This window comes from Micropterus dolomieu, linkage group LG21, assembly GCF_021292245.1.
Source record: "Micropterus dolomieu isolate WLL.071019.BEF.003 ecotype Adirondacks linkage group LG21, ASM2129224v1, whole genome shotgun sequence".
Classification (NCBI taxonomy): domain Eukaryota; kingdom Metazoa; phylum Chordata; class Actinopteri; order Centrarchiformes; family Centrarchidae; genus Micropterus; species Micropterus dolomieu.
The window spans coordinates 3,837,472-3,859,917 of NC_060170.1; the positions used below are offsets into that span (position 1 = coordinate 3,837,472).

At 39.0% G+C, this 22,446-nt stretch overlaps 1 protein-coding gene across 1 annotated transcript in view; it reads right to left on the reverse strand.

Annotated features, from left to right (window-relative positions):
• Positions 1–8,603: 8,603 nt before the first annotated feature.
• Positions 8,604–22,446, reverse strand: part of LOC123959783 (NMDA receptor synaptonuclear signaling and neuronal migration factor-like) — a 63,740-nt gene continuing 49,897 nt past the window's right edge. Inside the window, exons 16-19 of the mRNA XM_046034064.1 lie at positions 21,653–21,732; positions 21,073–21,175; positions 12,539–12,614; positions 8,604–9,303 (exon numbers count right to left, since the gene is read on the reverse strand). Of these exons, the coding sequence (XP_045890020.1) occupies positions 9,206–9,303; positions 12,539–12,614; positions 21,073–21,175; positions 21,653–21,732 (357 nt within the window). The 3' untranslated portion in view covers positions 8,604–9,205. The remainder of the gene's footprint in view (positions 9,304–12,538; positions 12,615–21,072; positions 21,176–21,652; positions 21,733–22,446) is intronic.

Sequence of the window (22,446 nt, forward strand, 5' to 3'; positions counted from 1 at the left end):
TGCATGACTAGTCTAAGTTTTCATCCTTGGTTCAAAACTATAAAGACTGCATTTCCTGTTCAAGAGGATAAACCAACATGAAGACCAGAGAGCTGTCTATGGGAGAAGAGCAAGCCACTGTCAAGCTGAGAAAAGAAGGAAAATCGACCAGAGCCATTGGACAAACATTGGACATAGCAAGCACAACAATTTGGAATGTCCTGAAAAAGAAACTACTGGTGTACTGAGCAACAGACGTCGAACAGGTCGGCCAAGGACAACAACAGTAGTTGATGACAGAAATATGGTGAGAGCTGTGAAGAAAACCCCAAAACATCAGGAAGTGACATCAGCAACGACCTCCACAGTGCAGGGGTGAAGGTATCACAATCCACTGCTGGAAGAAGACTCAGAGAGCAGAAATATAGAGGCCACACCACAAGATGCAAACCACTCATCAGCAGGAAGAATCGGAAGGCCAGACTGAAATTTGCAAAGAAGTACAGAGATGAGCCGCAAAAGTTCTGGAACGCAATCTGATGGACTGATGAGACAAGATTAATCTCTACCAAAGTGATGGAAAGACCAAAGTGTGGAGAAAGAAAGGAACTGCTTATGATCCGAAGCGTACAAGCTCATCTGTGAAGCATGCTGGAGGTAATGTCATGGCTTGGGCGTGCATGGCTGCTTCTGGAACAGGCTCATTAATATTTATTGATGATGTAACTGATGATGGTAGCAGTAGAAAGAATTCAGAAGTGTACAGAAACATTTACAGAGAAATGCATTGAAACTAATGGGGAGGAAGTTTATCATGCAGCAGGACAATGAGCCAAAGCACACTGCCAACAAAACAAAGGACTTCATCAGGAGGAAAAGTGGAAGGTTTTAGACAGGCCAAGTCAGTCACCTGACCTTAACCCAATAGAGCTGCATTTCACCTCCTTAAGAGGAGACTGAAGGGAGAAACACCCCGAAACCAACAAGCACTGAAAGAAGCAGCGGTAAAAGCCTGGAATAGCATCGAAAATGAAGAATGCAACAGTTTGGTGATGTCGATGGGTCGCAGGCTTGAGGCAGTTATTGCAAGCAAGGGTTATGCCACCGAATATTAAATGTTATTTACTTTAAGATTATTTGTTCCTTTACTTTTTGCTCACCTGAATCCTGAGTTGTTTAACACATCTCGATGTGAATACCAGGAAATAAAAGCTGAAATTCTGAACTCTTGTCTCATACTCATCTTTTGATCTTAAACCCAAATGTCTTCAGTGAACAACAAAAACAAAGGAATTTGCCTTACCGTTCCAATACTTTTAGAGGGGACTGTACATTCATATACTAGCTGCAGAAATAAGCCCAGCATAAAAATGGCACCAAAACTAAAGACAGAAATGGGGTTTTTATATACAGTACCCAAAACTTTCTGTTTTAAGGACAGGTAAATGATTGTACAGTCAACCATCATGTCTGTGCTTGACTATGGAGACCTTTATTCTGATGCTACTCGCTCGGCCTTAAACCACTTGAAACTAACTTGTTTATTGGGGAAAACTGCCTTCCACTACTTATGCTACTACTTTTTCTGACTATGTTTGTTTTTATTTCCCTCTGCTGTACTGCGGCTTCTCCTTTAAAAGAGATCTTGATCACTATGAGATTACCTGATTACATAAAGGTTCTAATTTCAAAGAATGTCATGTTTTATAACTTTACAATACAAATGTTACTTCATGTTTATGGCACTTCATACATCTGAGGTAACACAAATGGGATAATCCAACAAGAAGTGTACATTATGCTCAATAAAATATATCCATGTCCTGCTTTTTTAATCAGTGTTTGTCAGTGAAACTTTGGGGCTAAACACAGAGGGATCAGAGATGGTCAGAATTTCTCTTTCCCCGCTCCTTCTCTCCTGCTCTCTGTCCCACATGTTCTCCTTCTAACCCTCCTCTCTCACACTTTTACACACCAGCTGGTCCTCACTCGCCCCTTTCAGTCTTTCTCTGGCTGCAGCTCGTCCCCGGAGTGTAGAGCACTAACTTTGTTCTTTTGCTGGTGTGATCTGGGTCACTTCATCCTCTCCAGTTATTCATCACACTCAGGTTACGGTAAGGCTACCGAATTCTGTGGGCCACTGTGTCCCTATGTATCTCTGTGTGTGCGTCAGTGTGCGTGTAGAACACATTATGTTTGAAAGCACACAGTGAATTCATAATCAGCTTATACAGTCAAGAGGTTTTTTTTGGTCTGTACCTTCAACTTGTGGAACCCAGCCAGTCACGAATGTCAGCAGGATTTTAACGAATCCTCCATCTGGGCATTGAGCTGATGTTAGCTGAGAGCTAACAATGCACTCCTGTAGCCTCTGCACATATGTTACCTCCATCTGTATAGCTAATGATTACATTTGTTACTCACAGTGGAGTGACAATGTGCAATAGTATTTGCATTCAAGGACACAATTATATTATGTGCTGCAACCCCCCCCCCCCAACAAACTCAATTTCCAAAAACTAAATATATAGTTTTGAAAAGCATGATTTTTGATATCAAGTCACGCTTTGGAACATACTCCCAGTTCGTGTGTTATCTTCTTAAATTGTGTTCAGCATATCTTATTTATCCTATATGTTTCAAAACGAATCACAAGCGATTTTCTGTAATTTTTATGCAACTTTGAATGGCCTCCTTTTAGATTTTTATAGATGATCCTAATTGGCATTTTATATCCAAAAGATAAGATATTACTAGGTTTATTAAAACTCTACCTCTAAATTTTAAGAATTAATACAGGTCTGGCTGTGGCTCAGGAGATAGAGCGGTTTGGCAGTTAATCGGGAAGTCGGTGGTTTAATCCCCGGCTCCCTCTGGTTGCGTGTGTGTCCTTGGGCAAGATACTGAACCCCGAATTACCCCTGGTGGCTGCCAGTGTATGAATGTGTGTGAATGTTAGTTTCTGTTTGAGCACTTAGGCTCACTGTGTGAATGGTGAATGCAGATGTAGTGTAAAAGTGCTTTGAGTGGTCGAAAAGACTAGAAAGGTGCTATACGGAGCATTTACATCTAATAATTAAATAGAAACCAAAAAAAACTTCCATCTGACAGATGACAAGGTATAGATGGTGTTATAATTATGTTTGAGAAGAATCCAGAACGATTTTTAATGTAATCCACTGCATGATTGGTCAGGAGGAAATTTAATGCAACTTGTGAACCTTAATAAGTTGGATAATTTACTGGAGACTTTCATCCATTGCATTGCAGCATTACAAGCCCATATATTTTTTAGGAAAAGTGGACTTGTGTTTCTGCCTGCTACCTACTGAGACACATTGAGAATAGACCCCTAATACTCTTTCTACTGTGTCAATGTCATCACTCAATCAATAATAAGACAATGAAACAAGCTGTGTAGAACTAAGGTTTACTGGGGGAAAAAAAAAGAATTTAAAAACATTTTTTTTCTCACAGGTTATTACCAACATTGTGCAATGCAACAACATTTCTTTGCTAGTAGTTCAGATACAATAAGTTGCCATCTTGGATTAAAGTTCCATCTCTAATGTTTATTCTAAGGAAGAACCCAAAAGCTCAGGGAAACTACCCAGATATATTCTTAACTTTTACTAGTATCAAAATCATCAGATACAGTAATGTTAATATATTATACCTTTCATAATAAACATTTCTTCATCAAGACATACGGATGATAAACCTGTTTTTAAACCATATTGTAACATCTATCACTCCTACAGTCTCTACTGCATGTTAGTCTAAGAAAGCTATTCCAAAATGTAATGCTCAGTTACATCACTTAGAAGTTGATGCAAAGTGAAACAGACGTTACATAAACACATTATTTTCTATTCTTCCCAAAATACAATCACAGCCCGACTGGAGGTGTCAGGGCAATCAAAGCAGCATCAATCCATCATCCTCAATCACACTCCCTACTGAGCCCTGGCAATCTTCACGGTAACCAGCAAGAGCAGCGGGGAGGTCACAACAATGCTAATTTGAACTGAGTGGATATGTCTTCTCAATGGTGACACGCAGTTTCATTTGGAAAATAACAAGGACTGGGATGTTCGAAGATCAATCTCTCGATTTGTGTAATTATGGTCTCAGGAAATGGAAATGGCTGATCGAGTGAGCCAGCACAAACTGTTTGTTGGTCAACTCCAGTGTAATGGATTTGTCCTGATACGAAAGTCCAAACTTCTGCTTTCTGAGGTTTGACTGCTGTCTCAAAGATGCCAGCACCCAAAAATAGATTGCCAAGACTGTCCTTTTGTGACTCTGAAGTTATCCCTGCTCAACTCCTTTTAATGTTACGAAAAACATTGTTAGGTGAGGTCTGCTTTCTCCAATGCTGATACTGTATGTTCAGTAGTGATCTGTTTTGAGCTTAAAGCTGCAAAAATCCGTATTTTTCATATCAACAATGGATCAAATCACATTGTGTGTTGTGAAGGAGGTTTCTCATAGTGACAAACCCAGAAAGAAGTATCTCCCAGCTGTGATTCCTCTCAGCTATGTGGAGGTTTTGAGCCTCTTTTAGCTGTTTTGGTTTAGCTACCCCAAGATTCCACTCTAATCAGCCCAGTTCCTGGACACAGCTACCAGCTCAAAAAAGCTCTGATTAACCCATATACGCCCAGCAAGCTAGATGCTCCACATTAAAAAGTCGCTAGAGTCAGATATTTTCCTCAGGAGTTAGTGACGACCAAAACAGAGCAAAAACAAATTAGTGCTAATGTTGCTCTGTGTGTGCTAGATGTATAAAATGTATGTGCTAACATTTTACCCATAACTAATGAGGTGATATATATATATAATATAATTGGACCATCCACATTTAAAACTGATATAAAAAAAGGAATTCCAGCTCAAGCAGTACCATATCCAGGACACTGTATGTTGCTGAAGTGTCAGGTGTAAATACACCTAAATCATTTATGTATGTATGAGAGGTGTGACTTGGGTTTGGTTGAGTTAGGGAGCATAAAGAACATTGTGCACTTTACATCAATGTGAAAATAGACCCATAAAAGGTACTGGCTGAGGTGATAAAAGTCTAAGTTATGTTTTCCCTAGCAGGACATCATAAAGCACCAACCTGCATTTCAGAATGAGCTCCTCAAAAGCAAACAGGAACTATCAGCTAATTTTGTCTTCTTTTGCATCAAGTTATCTGCTTTACTACTTCAGCCAGTGCAAATGTACAGCTTATGAGTTGCTGTCATACATTTTACACTGCTTGAGCTCTTTCTTCATGTTACTAGTGGCGCTTTGTGTTTGAGCATACTAGGTAATTAGTAATTAGGCTCTGGGATTTGGTGTTTATTTAAACTCACAGCAGAGGAGAAAGCAGAGGAATCTTCTATGAGCATGATTAGTGTTAGACTGTACTCCAGTAGAAAGTAGTAGTAGTATAAAGGATCTGTCTTCTACACATATATCAATTTGTTTCTGTCCATCATCCACAGTACTACTGTAAATCCATAGGTATTAAAAACTAATACAATACTTTGAACAATGTCCCCTATCTTGTATATTATACAAATTTAAATAACCATACAGAAATATTCCTACACAGTATATTGCTACAGGAGAAGTATTTGGAGAGTAGGAGATGTTGAAACATACACATACAGAAATACATTTCATCATGAAGCAAAATCAAAAATGTACAACAATTACAAAGGTCAGATCCTACATTTAAGCAAAGAGATATCTGAGCACACAGCAAAGGCCATAAGGTTCACTCTCACATAAGAAATCCAAAGCAGTCAGGACATAATGTTTGAGACATGTAAGCCTTTTGACTGCAATGCAAAGGAAAATGAAGTGTCGAAGTGTTCTGTGGTTACATGAATGGACTTTACATTCATTTTGAAGTTGGTTTAACAACTGTCAACAAGCAAGACTGACAAGGGTGGCAGCACCAGCTGGCCATAAGAAATGGTGTGAAATTAATATAAAATAACGTGATCTTTCAAATGAAAGCCAGTATTCAAATAATGGCTGAGTCTAAATAATAGCCAACTGCATTGCCTGCACAGAAAAAAATAAAAGACATAAATGCTGGGTGAAATACTGAATTATACTTATAAATATATATATGTTTACTTTATCTCACAAACCAGGAGGAGAGGGCTATTTTTAAAGCGCTAAAACCTGTGCTGCTATAGGGGTCAGTTAGCATGTTGTTAACTAATTGAACCCATGGCAGCAGTATCATTGATGACCATCGTAAACCACTATGGTCTTAGTTGATTGCAGTAATTATACTAAATTATCACAATTACTTTGAGTGACATGTGCTACTTTGTGGCATAATGATAAGTTCATAGCAGCATGAATGTAGCATTAAGTATTTTATGCAACACTAGGACACACAGTCACAGACACAATTTACAGTAATACATTAATCATTTAAATATAGAAAAAAAAAATATTAGCCCACTGTTTCCCCATAATAGGAGCCAGATGATGCAAAGGGCAGTATCAATGTTGCTGATGCAAATCAAAAAATAGCTCATTTGTCCTTCATCTGCTTAAAGGGCTTCATTTCAAAAAGCTATTCAGCCATTTTGGATAAAACAGTTTCACCTCTCATTTGACACTTTTCCAAAGCAGCGATCTCTATAAAGCAGTTACACCATTGTGTGTACTCTGAACAGTGCTCGACAGTTACTAGCTTCCTTAATATATAATAGCACGTTTTACATCCTCATTGGCAATAAGGAGATATTTCAAATGGCTAAATGTCCCATTTTGGACCAAATCTTTATAGAGCCCCTATGTCCATGGGTACTTGAGATGAATAGTATTGGCATCTCAACTCCCCATCCTGATCCTGCTAGCTGAGAGCTACTCAAAACACTCAAGTGCAATGTACACTTCTTCCAGCTCAGTTGACTTGCATGCAGGAAGCAATAACAACACAAAACATGTATGTACACATAAGCAGTGAAAGGACTCAGTCAGCCATGGTCACGACACACACTTTACATGTGCAAGGAAACTTGATAGTCACGAAGCATACGTGGTGAATGACACATATTGTTTTACTATACTTTAAATCTCTCCCCCGAATAATTCCTTAACTTCTATTAAAAAATGTGCTAAAGCCAAGTCTCCACTTTTGGTCGATTCTCCTCAATCTGTCCTATTTTTGTGAGGACATTCAATCTGCAGAAAGATATAAGTTCAGGAACCACACACACTGGCCACCTCAGCACAAGCTTAAGATGGAGCAGTGTAAATGTCTCTCATCCTATCTGACACTACAGATACCAATAATTAGACTGTTCCTAATTTGAAATAAGCTTTAAAACGGCACTCTCCCCCAAAACTTTTACAGTTAGTTTGAAGTAATTAGGTATGTAATGCAGCAGTTACTTATTTACCTTTTATTGAGTATTTCTTTCTAAGCCCTTCCTTTAAAAAAAATATAATTAATTTTTTAATAAATACAGATTAGGCTAAAAATGCAGCATCAATACTGGCCTTTGTTGTAAAATGGGTTACACTAGTCCAAGTCTGATATAATGGAGGACAGAGTGTAAAACTGATGATCAAGATGATGTCATCAGGGTTTCTCAGCTCAGGCTTCAGCGTTTTTAACAAAAAGCATGTGTCACAAAAGTTGAGTGTACCAGGCAGGGAGAGGAATAAATAGATGCTATCCAGTTGCTTTATAGAAATGTCCATAGTAGGAATTAAAAGCCAGGGAATCTTGGCCTCTGCACAGATTTTGATGATTTATTTTCACTGTAGTGTGCCTTAAAAAATACATTTCATTTCAACTCTAGTGAAAAGTTCCTGATGTTTTAAAATGGATATTAATACCAGAAATGGATATGGCAAAGCCTGTATATTACAAAACATAACATTATGTTCAATCAACAACAATTTAGTGGTGAGGAGAAACAAAAATGACTCTAAATCACCTCTACCACTCCATTGCTACTTTGAGTGATTCAAGTTAAATCTTAAATAAGAAATTCTAATTTACTTCAAAAAATGTGAGTAAATTAAATGTTGAAATAAATTGTATATACAGTAAGCATGTTATCAGTATGTATTTTTGTCTACTTCTTATAAAGACACTGCCGAGGGGCAAAGAGTCTAGTGTCATAGTCTCCACCTGCAACCTCTTTACAGAGTGACAAAATGCAAGTAAGTTATGGACACAAATGCAATACAAACACACTAAAGAGGATCAGCTCATGCGAACCAACAGCTCAAGAAAGAATAGCTAGTGTTGGCTCAGCAGGGTCAAGTGTAATGCTATAAAACATGCATGGAGACATCTGTCTGTTCCGCTACAGTTGACTTGAAAGACTATGAAAATGTAGAAAACCTCCGCCGTTCACACACATGTTCCCTGATGGTCATAACGTTCCACAGAAGATGACTGTGTGAGGAGTATGAAGGCCTTAGATTCTCATCTACAGTATGTTGAGTACAATTCTTAGTATCAAACAAGGGATTTAACCTGAGTAAATACAAAATACGAAATACTAATACATTTATTTGAAGTTTTAAAAAAGCTGTGTTAAATAGACAACTCTAATTTTAAATAAGACTAATTAAATGTCTAGATTTTCACATGATAGCATGGAGAGAGATGCTGTAATTCTATTCTCTAATGCTCCAGTAAGCACTTGTTTATTTACATAATGCTCTAATCCCGTGGGGAATAACTTCCAAACCTGACAAAGAAAATACTTCCATCTTTAAAAGCCTCCGTCTTAAAAGAGCAGATAGGTTGGCTAAAGGCAAGAAAAAAGAAAAATTTGTCTCCCTCCAAAATCAGAAAGCACGAGTTGTTTCTGTTCTTTGCTGTCACTCTTTTACTGTACTGTACTCAGAAATCTAACACTAGTTAGCGTCTTCTGACACATTTAGGCTAGGATGATGAGTTCCTCGCTTCTCCTCCTTTTTCATGTCCCTCTCTTTCTCTTTTCTCAGAGAGATTGGCAGAAAGTGAAAACGGATAAGGGAGAAAAAGTACACCACTGGCTGAATCTACTGTGCCACCCTGTCGCTTCAGAAGGATATAAAAAGACCCAACTGCGCTGCTGCTTCAGCTCTGCCACAGAGCTGGTCTAGGAGCCTCTTGGTGGCCCTTCAACCAAACGCCCTATCACCGTACAGTAGGCTCAGACATGAGATAACCGGCCGACAAGCCAACAGAAGGTGGGCCAAGTCACAAGAGGTCGTCGTAGTCCAGAAGCTTCGAGTGCTGACGGCTTTTCCACAGGCGGAAGAGGCGGAAGTCAAAGTACATCTCGATCATCTCTTTGCCTGCAGAAACAAGACAACACAAAGAAAGCAAGATATGACAAAATTACAAAACTACTTGGAAAACCTGACCTCATCTAGCATCACCCCTGACAATCCTGGCACATTATATCATTAGCCTCAGACTCATTCTGATAATCATTAGTTTGTTACTTAAAAGTACCATATAAGTGTTATATTATATATTATATTATATTTCAGTCTATTTTATCTGCCTTCCATGCAGCTGCTGATTTCCATTCACTTCAGTGCAGTTCATTTTACGGAGATATGAAACATGCCTCAGTTGGGTAACTATCACAGCACACATCACGCCTGTTTTCAGTGTTGTTACAGTTGACTTGGTATTTTGTTGTAATATTGAACAGGTTTTCAAATGTCAGGCACTTGTGCATAAAATCAGGTCAATATAAATAACGTACTTAACTGTCAGAGTATTGATGGAAATTGTGAATCTAATTTGCTGATAATGATTTTGGCAGGAACGGGATCTGGGTCATGGAACTGATTTTCTGTCATGGCGTCATCAGTCATTGCTATGGTATTTTTAAAATAAAGGACATGCTTGCTGATTTCAGGGGGTCATCTATTTGTTTATGCATCAAGAGTTTTTTAGAGCTCTAGGGCATCTGACCATCGGTTGGCCCACCACTTTGGTCCAGACTAAAATATTTTTACTATTTGACATATTGCCATGAACATTTCAGACATTCTTGGTTCCCAGAGGATGAATCCCATTGACTTTGGTGATCCCCAGAAGTTTTCTCTTAACCAGTGGAATATTGGATGGATTACATGAAATTTTACTCTGTATTGTAAAAACTTGCCCTGAAGGATTTACAACTCTGCACAACAATGGTGAAGTTAAGGCTCCGTTTCTACAGCAAGTTCCTCTCCTGCCACTACACACCTACACACACATACAGGCTACGCCTACACATGCGCACTGATGCCCCCTACCATGAGGGTTAGGGTTACAATTCTGGATTTATTCACACACTTTAAAAACATTTATTAAAAGCTTTTTTTCTTTTCTCATTTTTTTATTTACAGCATTATTTATTGAAACCTATATTGTAATGGGCAGTATATTAACTTATTGGGAGAAAACTGGTAGTTCTATGTAAAATCAGACGTTGAACACCCCCATATCGCCAAAATGGCATGATCCTTGTTTCACAGTGAAGCCTCGACTGTGAGATTGACAGTCGAATCAGGCTTCGCCCATCGAAGCATCGATTCTTCGACTATTCGGGGTCAGCCCTAGTAATGAGCTGTACTTGGCTGTACTTTGTGGTATAGGCAGGCTTTTGGCCTAGTAATGCCACGCATTTAAGCCACCTGTTGACCAGACCTTGTCGGCTGAATAGCCTGTTATGCTAAAGATCAACTCCTGCTATTCATGCTTGTATTTTTATGTGGATTCTTACTTGATTGTTACAGGTGGATGGGCCCTGTGAATGTTTTTGCCAACTGCTAAGGTCTGCTGCGGGTGTGGCCATTTTCCCTCGTTTTGGCTGTGTGATTTCCCTCAGCTTAGACATTTTTTCCCCTCTTTTTAGTGTTCTGCCAGAGGGACAGGGTGGTGGATTTTGGGAACCCCTTTACCCTTCACTGCATGTGGTGGTGTATATGATAGCTGTGTGTGAATGTTTAACTAAGTTTTATTATGTGGTTGATGTGTGTTGATTTGCTGTGTTTAGGTGGCTGTGCACCAGTGAGTATAGTGGTGTCAAATTGAGAGGGAATGATCTGCAAACGCGCAAAAACTGTTTTGTGTGTAAAAATAGATCAACCAATGCGTAAATAACACTTTGTATGTGAAATTAAAATGTGTGTACAGAGTAAATAGTACATATTTTCAAATTGCACTGTATTTTTGTGGATATGATTTTACAGAACACAAATGTAAAAATATGTTTTGTGTATTTTTTTTTTTTTTACAGATCTCTGCAGTACACATTGGAAAAATTCCACAAGTGGGTAAATGTAACATGACCCACAAATTGACAGAAAACAATCAGCAAATGGGCAAAAACTGTTGTGTGTAGAAGTAACTAATTTTGTGGATAAAAATACATATTTGTAGATAGTGAAATATTTGCGCATCATAGTACACATTTGTGATGATTGTTTTCTGTGTGTTACAAATATTAAAGTCCAATAAAATCTTCCATAACACATGAGCTGTTTAGTGGCATGTGTATGCCCCTACACATCTGTATTGATTAAAATAGAAGCACATCTGCTCAATCAGGCACCTGTGGGACTCAGCCACCGTGTGTACCCCCCATAGACCCGCATGTTAAAATGTCCAACGTTACAGCAGAACAAGCATCATTACAGCCTGGTACAAAAAAATAACGGTTTTGGTCTCTGTAGCTAATTTCCCTGTGCATTTTTATCTAACTTTCTATTTAAATTATATTAGGGCTTAAAGTTATGCATAAATGAATAAAGTTTGCTTTGGGTGACAGGTAGGTGGTTCAGCAACCAGGCTTCATTCGGCCCACCTCAGCTCCACCTCTTTGCCCATTTTTGGATTAGCCAGAGTCAGGCAGTGCCAAGATAAAGACGACAGGAGCTGCTGCCCACATTTAGCTTCACAACGGCTCTTCAGACCACTGTGCTATTTCACAGCCAATAAAATGCTTGCTGCACACACAGTAGAGGTAAACTGACTTGAGCTGAAGAATAAAATCACACACCTCACGCATGCAACTCACATTTGACATCTGACATGGAGTGATTTTGCAACCCTTTCTGCATAAGAACCTTAGCATAAGCGTAAGCACTTCACTCATCTATTCAATTTTCAAAAAAGTAATCTGCACTGCAAAAGATGACCTATGCAAAATGCATTGAAAAAGCTTAAATGGGAAATAATGAGCGTGGCATCAATAGATGTCATGGAAATGACTGATGAGGGATGCGTTGAGAAGTCAGCAGGGTTAACTGAATGTTTGCTCACGCTCCCTAATGTGCTTTTTTCATTGCTGAGCAGCTTCCTGCCATTGATTACCACCAACTATTAACATTCAGTATGTGTACCGGTGAGGCCGATAATGCAATATCAGTACAAAACCTGTAAGTTGTATTTTTTGTGTGTGTGCATGTTGTGCAACTCTTTTGTGGTGGAGGTGGAATAACCACCTCTGTAACAGCAGTAAAGAAACAATAATATAGCATCTGTGCGTTTGTAACTATTTGCAAATGTGTCTGTATGCAGTGCTCTCACCCTGTGCAGACAGCTCTAGTGGGGACTTGAATTCGACCGAGGAGGGTCTCATCAGCCTCTTCAGAGTCTGAATCAGCTGCAGGGAAAGAGGGGACAGACAGGGAGGACGAGTTAGAGAGAGAGAGAGAACACTTCAGTCCAAATGCCATCAGGAATTTTGAAATGAAAACAAACAAACCAGAGATGACGCAGAGACATGACTGTATGCAGAGAGCAGGAGGGGGCCCTGCAGCACATTGATTCTGTTCATGCACCACTGCAGCTGAGTGTATGCGAAAAGGTCAATGTGCCACTGTAGTAGCTGAATATAAGTGAAAGGCACTTATAGTATGTATAGTACTTAGTATGTGTAATGTTTTCTGTTCAAATAGACACACCTGTTGAGTGGATTTAGAGTGAGCTAAAGAGCTGGCAGAGCAGGGTCACATACACATACACGGTAGAGGTGAACACACCTTAACTCACTGCGACTGCCTTTGAAAGCTGACACAGACATGTACCAGACCTGTATGATCAGGATGAATCTGATGTAATTTATGAGAAAATGTATTTTATGGAATAAAAAGCGTTCATTAAAAGGCTTCCCTGGAAATCGAGATTTTTTTTTAAGCCCTTTTCAGAACAATACCATTACATGACTGTTCAGTCATTGTTTTCTTAGACAACGAAATTTTGTCAATCAACCTGGTGCATGACTGGGAGCAATGTCACTGTCACAGTAATAATATAAAGGAAGAAATGTGTTTGTTCTTTCACAGGCTGCATAAGTGATGAATTGTACAACATATTTTGTTCTTGAAGGCTTATTTAAAGAATATTGCTGTTTAATAATGCTGACAATACACACGCTTAAAATTGATAAAAAGTTTAATTTTTTTGTGGTTTGTTAAAGTGTCAAATGAACAGAAGATACCTGAGTGCTTAATGAATCAAAGTGCTCTGAAGAAGATGGAACAAGATGTGCATTCTGTCTCTTTCTCTGACTATTGAACCACGTGCTACTGGAGCCTTTACACTAACATTTAATTCAGACTTGTGCCTTGCTCAAAGCGACCCGGCTCAGGCTCTTTTTCAGATATGAATCAAACATGGTAAATTGCCATCACATTTATGTAACAAGGTGCATGTCTAAAGGGGCTTTAATTTGGAATGGATAAGGGGACAGCTTGGACAATGTCTTGTGTATATTTTTTCCAAAATACTCTAAAGTATAAATGTTCATTTTTTTACTTAGACTTAGGGTTGCTTGCTTCGGCCTCCGGTGTCTTGCCTTATGTCCATATCACTGTTTGCATCCAAGAGTTAAACTAGCTGTGTCCCATTTCAGAGGTGACACTCTCCAGAGGATGTGCCACCACCACAAAAGAGACTCTACAGAGGATTCATCAGTAGCTCCCACAAACCTCAAAGACCAAAACTGTTTGACACTGGGTGGGATACTGATGGACATGGTCAGTGTCAATTTGAAGCTTAAATTCTGTTTTTTTTCTGTCCAGGGACAGATGAAAAGAACCAAACTCACTTACAGCAGTGTTTATTAATGTGCACTTCCCCTGTAAAATAAACCAATAAATAAAATAAGAAATGTGAGTTTGATAGATGGCAGCTCCTGAAATGGGACAGACCATATGTCTGTGCTCCCAAATCACCAACCTTACTCATGCTCTTTGATTTGAATTTGTTATTGAGTTTTATGTTAGAAACACACAAAATTAACCCATCAGCTGTATCCTTGGATTACCTACAACACGCGTTTGTTTGTGCTTCTGGAAACCTGTCAGACCTGACACTTCTCCACACTTTTACTGCCTCCTCCTCCCCCCTCTTGTTCCAGCTCGTCCTCCCTGTCCCTCCTCTCACTCCCTGGGGTCTGGTCCAGTGCCAGCTGGTGCGCCATCACACATGGAGACCAGCAGCCAAGTGACATTCTCATCTCCAGAAGGCTAGCTGTGCATCCGTCAGTTCAAAGAACAATGTTTTGTGATTCTTTCTGGTTTGCTTCCATTAAGGAAAATATAAGAACAACGTAATTTTCATTTTATTATTATTTATTTTATTGCCAGTTCAAAAGAGCTCACTAAAGAATTACTTTACAATTACAACTAGATTTCTATTTATTTATTTTTTGCAACTTCACAACCAGTTTTCTTATGTACAAATCTTTTTGAATTAGGTAACTTTCTATTTAAGTCTGCAACTTTATAAATGTGTTTTACATCCGACACAATAATGCTACTTATCTTTTACCTTTGTTAAAATCAATTTTGCCTCATAAACAATTAAAGAAAAGAAATAACAGTTCAACAGATAAGAGGATAAAGTGTGTAATGTCATCTAAAGGCAAAATCAAAGAATTGTATGGTTTTCATTCTAAATGTCTCTTCATTGGTTGTTTAAAATGTGGTGGAACGACCTAGGTACAGCTTTAAATACATGGTTATGTATATGCAACAGAATACAATTTTCATTTACAAGTAACCCCATTGACACCTGAATTTATTTACAAGTATGTAAAAAAAGTTACTTATTTGTGTTTTCCTTTAAGTGGAGATTGTTAATTTGCCTATAGAACATTGAAAAGACATAAATTCAGGTACGATGTAGGTATGATGCAAATTAGCGACAACAGGCATAAATGATAAACTAGTGCTTGCGAAATATTCCTAGGTACGCATCGAATATGCACAAACAGCCTTGGGGGAATTCAAACGCTATCTCGGCTGCAGTCTGCATGGAAGCGGTGTGATGCAAATTCGCAACAACCTGTGTTAAGGGACTTGGAACTGTGCATATTTCTGAAGATGTTCTAAATGTGGAAAGAATGCTTTACTGTTAGGCAGATCTGATTTTGCTCTATGGTACAAAATAGTGTCTTTCGTTCAAGGTTTTGTAACAATTGCATATAAAAACTTTTGTGGAAATATGCTTCTGCACTTTAGCCAGCACCTTCAAAGCTCACTGATAAACATGTTAAGTCTCATTTGTTTAATCATTGTAAAAACAACACGTTGTGGTTTCACAGGGGGTTGTGTGTCTGAGTATTTCACTTCCTGGAGTGATGCCGTCAATGTGAGGTTGCTAGGCAACCAGCGGGAGCCTGTCTGTTTTAATTTTGTGTCTCTTGGCATCTGGAGGATGAAATATGTTCTAGCCATTAATAAAATGGCAAGAAAATACATCATTTGTGAGAGACAGGGTGTCTTTCTACCTGCCGATCTGTTACATTCTAAATACCTCTATAAAATAAATACCTCGATAATGGAACAGCACTGAATGTGAACCAGGCACCACCACAACAGGCAGGCATATGGTCTGCTGCTAATAATGGCGCCACTGAACGCTGAGGGGTAGAGAAGGTGAAAGGTCACACAAGCTGCCAGAGACTGCATGTGTTGACAATGCAATCTGCTCTGGAGCTTAACCTCGACATCTCCCTGAGGCTTTACAGTAGCAGGCCATCAATAGAGCATGATTTTTTATGGCTGGGGTCAGCACCGCAAATACTAGTGCAAGAAAGCTGTTAGCAAGTAATAATATTGTACTAGTATTTGAACAGTGAATCTGATCTAACCCTTGTGCTTTTGTTAAATTAAGTGAGTACCTACAGAGTAGCCAGATTTACCTGACACAGGAAAGCAGGCTGAGGGGTTTTATCATGTACCTAAATCACACATTTGCTTTTAAGTTGGTTAAACTGTGCAAGTATGTGGACTATTCAATTTATTCAATTCCCATTTAAAATGGGTGTTAGACTGGTACTCAGATTGGTACACTGTGTCTGCACAGGAGGCGAAGCAGCAGCTTCAGTGCCCCGTCTGCATCCACACAGGATGCATTTAGGAACAGGCTGTAGGTCACTTGCATTTTGGCCAGAAAACAATCACTGTAGTTATGTGAGTAAAACCGATGAAAATAGACTTAAAAGTAAAAATACGATTGGGTTGTATTTAAGCATGTCTAGTGCAAGAGAAACGTGAGCGGTTACATGGCCTGTGTAGTGAGCTGGAATGATTCAAATGGAAGTCTATACCATTAGATGCGTGAGACTGTTGACTGAAAAATGTGGTTGAAAGGAGTAACAACTGATAATTACCCCTGGAGGTGGACAGCCACTCCACGCTAGATTTATTTTGTCTTTTTAATGGTATTTCTAAAGTAAAATACTTTATGGAGAAGTGGATTTTTTAAGCTGGTGTTTTTTTGTGATTGTGGTCGGCTGAGATATAAGATATTTGCAGATTATGAGTGCGTGATGTTGGCTGATTGTCTCATTCCTAAACCCTGATCTTTACACTGATGGTCTGTCCACCACGGCATTGATGCCCGAGAGAGAGAGAGAGAGAGAGAGAGAGAGAGAGAAATCGGTTTTAGTATCTTGGACTAAACTGTGTCTCCAGTCATTGTATTCTTAGCAGGCTGTTATCACCTGCAGTGTGTTTTTCTGATTAAACACCATTATGCGTAACAATCAGTTGTAACGTTCCCAGTTACACATGAGAGCAGGCATACATCACTTTCCTGTTTACCCTCTTAACATTCCTGTAAAATTCATGCAAAACAAGTATTCAAGGCATATCCAAAGTAAATTAAATGTAGTTCTTGAATCATTTGGAGTATATGCGTGGTTTTGGGCTTCTCTGAAAGATAACACTCTGGAGAGTCTAACCCATAAGTCAGAATGACTGTGAGTGCTACTGGAATTGATTAATATAAGTTTAAACACACTAAAACAAATATATTTATTATATTTTTTGTTTCCGCTTGAAAATGCTTGCTAACAAATGTATGCAGACAACTATAGCTGGGACTTATTAGCTGGAAAACACTGTAGGGACACGCCACGGCATAAAGCCTTACCAAGTCCAAGTTTAAATTTCATACCAATAACATGAAAAATGACTATTTTACACAGGTTTTTACACAGGCGGCTGCTGCTGCATCTCTCCGTATTAGCCGGTAGCTTGACGCAGATGTGTTTTTTTCCTAGTAGATCATGAACGTCCTACTTAAAACTCGATATCGTTATTTTCTGAATTTTATTGGCTACACGATTGCCAGTCATGAAAGGGACATGTGAGCTCCTATTGGGTCGGATTTGGTGTCACTCGAAAGGTCAGAGTTCAGCGGCTAATTTGAATACAAGCTATCGTGGTTGTTTACATTCAAATCGGAGTTATTACGGTTATAATGACATACGAGCCACGTCTGCCGGCAAATATGAAACGATGCGGCAGCTGTCCCTGGGTATTTATTGATGAAATAATGTGTTTTGGACTAAATATTTTTACTGGATTGGATCATCTTGACGTTTGACAACGTAACAAATTTGGAATATAATTGATCGGTGGATTACTATGAGGCTTCATAGGTGAGTGGCGTCAATTTTGATTGTACTGGCTGGTCTGACAGAGAAGCTGATTGTGCCCGCTTTGAATACATCTTGAAATGGTTTGCATTGGTCGAATCACAAGGATTTTAGCTTTCAAACAGTGTATCATATGAGTATGAAGTTAACATAGCAGCTGTGTACACATGCCGAAAGCTGTCGCCAGGACCCGACAGCCCGTGGGCGGGCCATTGGAATGTTAAGAGGTTAAAGCGACTTTACCTGGCGAGCTGTACAGTATTTATCAGCTTTGTCCACTTCGATGGAGGCAGACTGAAAGGATGTCCTATTTCTTAAACTTTTTCTATTTCTTAATTTGTTTCTATTTAATGACGCCAGTCATTGATTGACAACGACATAGCGTAAGTCTAACAGTCCAAGGATGTGGACCCCTAATAGCTAAAAAGCAATACGGTTTTCTTATTTAATGCTACTAAATTGGCAAAGATCATGGAATTCCCATTTACAGAGAATTGCAATTTGCAATTAAATTAGAGGGGCCAAGCACTCTGACACCGAGGAGGCCAGTCTGAAGACAGGGCATACAGTACTGAGGTCATTTCAGGGACTTTCAGGGAGGAGTGAGAGGGAGGTCAGGCATCAGAGAGCCAGCAGCAGCGTGTAGAGCAGTGTTTCTCAAACTTTTTTGGGCCAGTGCCCCCCTATCCATTATCCAGGTCCCTTACCGCCCCCCATCAAAAAAGATGTTTAGTATTTAGTGAGTTTTATTTTATTTCTGTGGAGTTTGAATAAAGTTAACCGGGAAATTGTTTTGTGAAAGAGAGAAACCTCAGAAGGTGAATGGTTGTATTTTTCTTTGATAGGAACTGCTGTAAGAATATTTCCTTTCCTTTCTTGACATCTGACATTCAGACACAGTTGTTTTTATTTATTTATTAGACAAAAAGAACTAAGAATGCTTGTGTAACGTAGCAAACTCGCCACTTGTACACATCTCCCAGCTGATACTTCCTTGTTTCAAGGGAAGTATGATCTTAAAATTAAATAAAGTACTGATTGGCTATGTTCTTTATTTACTGACCTCTTGTGTCTTATTAATGTTTTGAAATAATGTAGGTAACTCATCTTATTTTGAGATGATGAGAAAGCTATTTGTTTTACACTGCAGACAATTAAAAACAGTGACAGATTTTATTCCTTTTTTGAACAAAACATTATTTTCTTGACTTTTGCAGTGTAAGATGGCTGGGTGGAGCGGAGTGGAGCATCTGAAGGTAGCTCAGTCTGTCAGTCTATTAATAGTGGTTCTCCAGCTGAGCTTGCAGGAGCGCACGCAGGCAGCTGCAGCAGGGGGAAAATTGTTAAATGCAGCGAATGACCCTTCCCTGTTCATCCGCTTTCTGGTGTGACTTGTACTGAATCACTGTGGAGAAGATGCCAAATGATACATTAACTGTCACTGTGCGCTGCTAGGACTTCTTTATAGCTTGACAATACAGGCGCAAGGTCCAAACAAACAATGACTGTTGTAAATGTGCTACAAACAGGGACATTAAACATTAACATACCATTTTCAAATGAACGCCTGGTTGTAATTATTGTAAACAAAAAACATCATGGTGGAGATCCAAGGCTGGCCAGTTCACAGACTTGTAATTGCTTGTGATTTCCTCATTAAAACTACATTTCCCTTAACCCCATTATGTTTGTGTGTAAGCCACGTTCACATCATACTGTAGAGACAGCAATTAGAAGCAGCAACAACTATTTACCTAGATGTGCCCAACTCCTAATATTCACATGTCAGTAGATGGAAACGCACATTAATTGGCATTGTCTTTTGCCTGATTTTATGGAGGTTTGTGTTACATTTAGATGGAAACCTGACTAATGATGTTCGAAAATAGCGTGCAAACAATGTTAATTTCTGTTTTTTTACACCTACACCTAGCATTAGGCTTCTGCTAATAACTAGTATGTTTATTACTTCTTGTGTCCCCTGGAAACTTTGAAAGTGTATTAAATTAGTCCTGTAAACAAATTTGCAGCTTTTTTCTTAATGAACTGGTCTCTTTATTTGCTGTGTTTTATTTCTTTGCAGGTTTTTCATAATGTGACATATGGTATGTACTGTCAAAGTTGTGAAGATGTTTCTCTTATCCTGTTCTGTATGTCTTATTCTTATTCTCTAAATGTGCCATGCTAAACAGATTGCATTGGCTGCCTGTCTTCTAAATGATGGTTATTTTTGGTAATTATATTATATTTTAAATATTAATCTACCTCAATATTACTTATTTACCACATTTGGCACCATTATGAGGTTTATTAGTTCCTCAGACATACGTTTCGTGGCTTTTCTCTGCAAGTGTCTTGACTGCCCTCACAGCTTCATACTGCATTGAGCACTTCTTTTATTAGCATTAAGGTCTAACCTATCTCCAATAGTCCCAGAATATTAATATATTAATTTTCACTTCAGACTTCTGGGTGAAATGGGCAGGAGAAGCTCTACATGAGTTTTTGCCTGCAGAACAATGAGTGGTACTGCTGTAAGCTGTCATAAGAAGCAGTTGTACAGTGGTTCTAGATGTGGCTGCATGATAAAGTATGAATATTTTAGTGTGTGGGCAAGTTCATGGGCATATGCTGTACGTGTGTGTCTGTATATAGTGTGGATCAGTCTGTGGGGGTGGAAGGATCGTGGCAGAGGTACGAGTGTGTAAGTATATGTGTGATTGTGTAATTGCAGCAAGGGTGAGTGGGTGCATGTGTGAGTATGCGTTAATTGAGTGTCATTCCATCATTTTTGTGTGTGTGTGTGTGTCTTCTTCATTACCCCGTCCCCCCTCCCAAGCCTGTTCCAAGATCAGATATGTAGCCAGGGCGCAGAAGGTGTTGATAAGGTCATAATTCATACACTTGCCCCAATGATTTCTAAAAAAAACACTTATATAGCACGCACAGAAACAGCTCCTTCTTACATTATTCTACCATGCATACGCAAAAAGTGTATTTGCATTCACCTCATTAGACACTGCAAGAAGTTTATTTAGTGTAGCACCTTTCACAGAGCAAGGTCAAAAGCATGCAGACATTTTAGGTAAACTTTTGCACTAACTGGTGGAGTGTGGGAGTCTTATTTGTCCTCGAGGCTTGTCGTGACTCAGAATACAAAGACGAATACCTTTTCTCCATTAGCGCTCCCCAGCACATAGCAGCCCATGATGTGTATGAGGTTGGGCTCCGGGTTCAGCTTACTCATCAGCCTGCTGAGCCGCCGCCAGAACCTGGACACACAGGCGAGGCGAGAGGTTAAGAGAATCAACAACATATGGGTAAGAGCAGCAGAGGAAATGAGAAAGATGAGTTAGTAAGTGGGTCAAAACTGAATGATGGTTTATCGAGAGTAGGATTGAGGAACCGCATGATAGTCACATCACATCACACAAGTGAATTTGGAGGCACTTTATGGTTTGAATAATTCCATCACATGCCTTCATGCCACCTGAAATCATTTAAATGTAAAATGTGTGTATTAGGGTAAAAGGAAATGTTACCACACTACCTACATTAAAAACATGTGACCAATGACAAACAAAATATCACCAGTTCCCTACTGTCAGCACGCTATTAATGTAGGATGAAACTTAAGACAGAGTAATCTGCTGAATTATGCTACATTGTTTTCTTAAACATATAATGTGTTGTTGTGTGTGGTGCCCAACCCTGAACAAATACAAATACATTTTTGTAATACATCTTACTGGATCATGTCTTCCTCCTTCTCCACCTTGGCAAAGGTGGCAACTTTATTCTTCAGCAAGTACAGATGTCCTGGACCTCCCTGGGGAAAGGTGTTTGTGTTACTATAGATAGTATATAGGTATAAAAGTCCCCTCATCCCTTCATATTCTATAGAATTAAAATGGTCTGAAGAACTGATAATGTTGTGTGTAATCCCAAACTGTAATGTTTAACAGAAGCTGTGTAAAACTCCAATCACTGCTTTAAAAACTAACAGTAAGAAAATAACAAAAAGCTAAAGCAAATATTGTGTAAGTCCTCAAGTTTCACAGCAATATTGGGATTGTGGACGGAGCAGTAGCAGTTTAAGTAAAGCTACTAAATATTTATCTCCAGCTGCTGTTGGAAATCTGAGGAGAAACACTGGGTCCAATATGTAAGGAAATGTGTCTTAGCATCTCTTATCATTATGTGGCTTGTTTAACCAAATGTAATTCCGTGTGCATAAGTACAACAAGCCTAAACGTGATATTTGATATTGATCATGCCTAATGCATTCCAGGCAGCAGGAGATGTGTTGCATTATTCATCCGGACTACAAATGAGAGCAGTGTGCAGGTGGGAAACACCATAAACTAATATTTAAGGATTAAAAATAAAGTACCAGGTCACTTCACCCCGTCGTTTCAGGGCTTGCAATATTTCCTTTATGTTAGAAGGTATGTCATTGGCTGAAAGGTGAGAGCGCTGTGCCAACACCACTGTCATGAAAAGTGTCATTATGATAAAAAAGCAGACTTATTTAATATGGAAC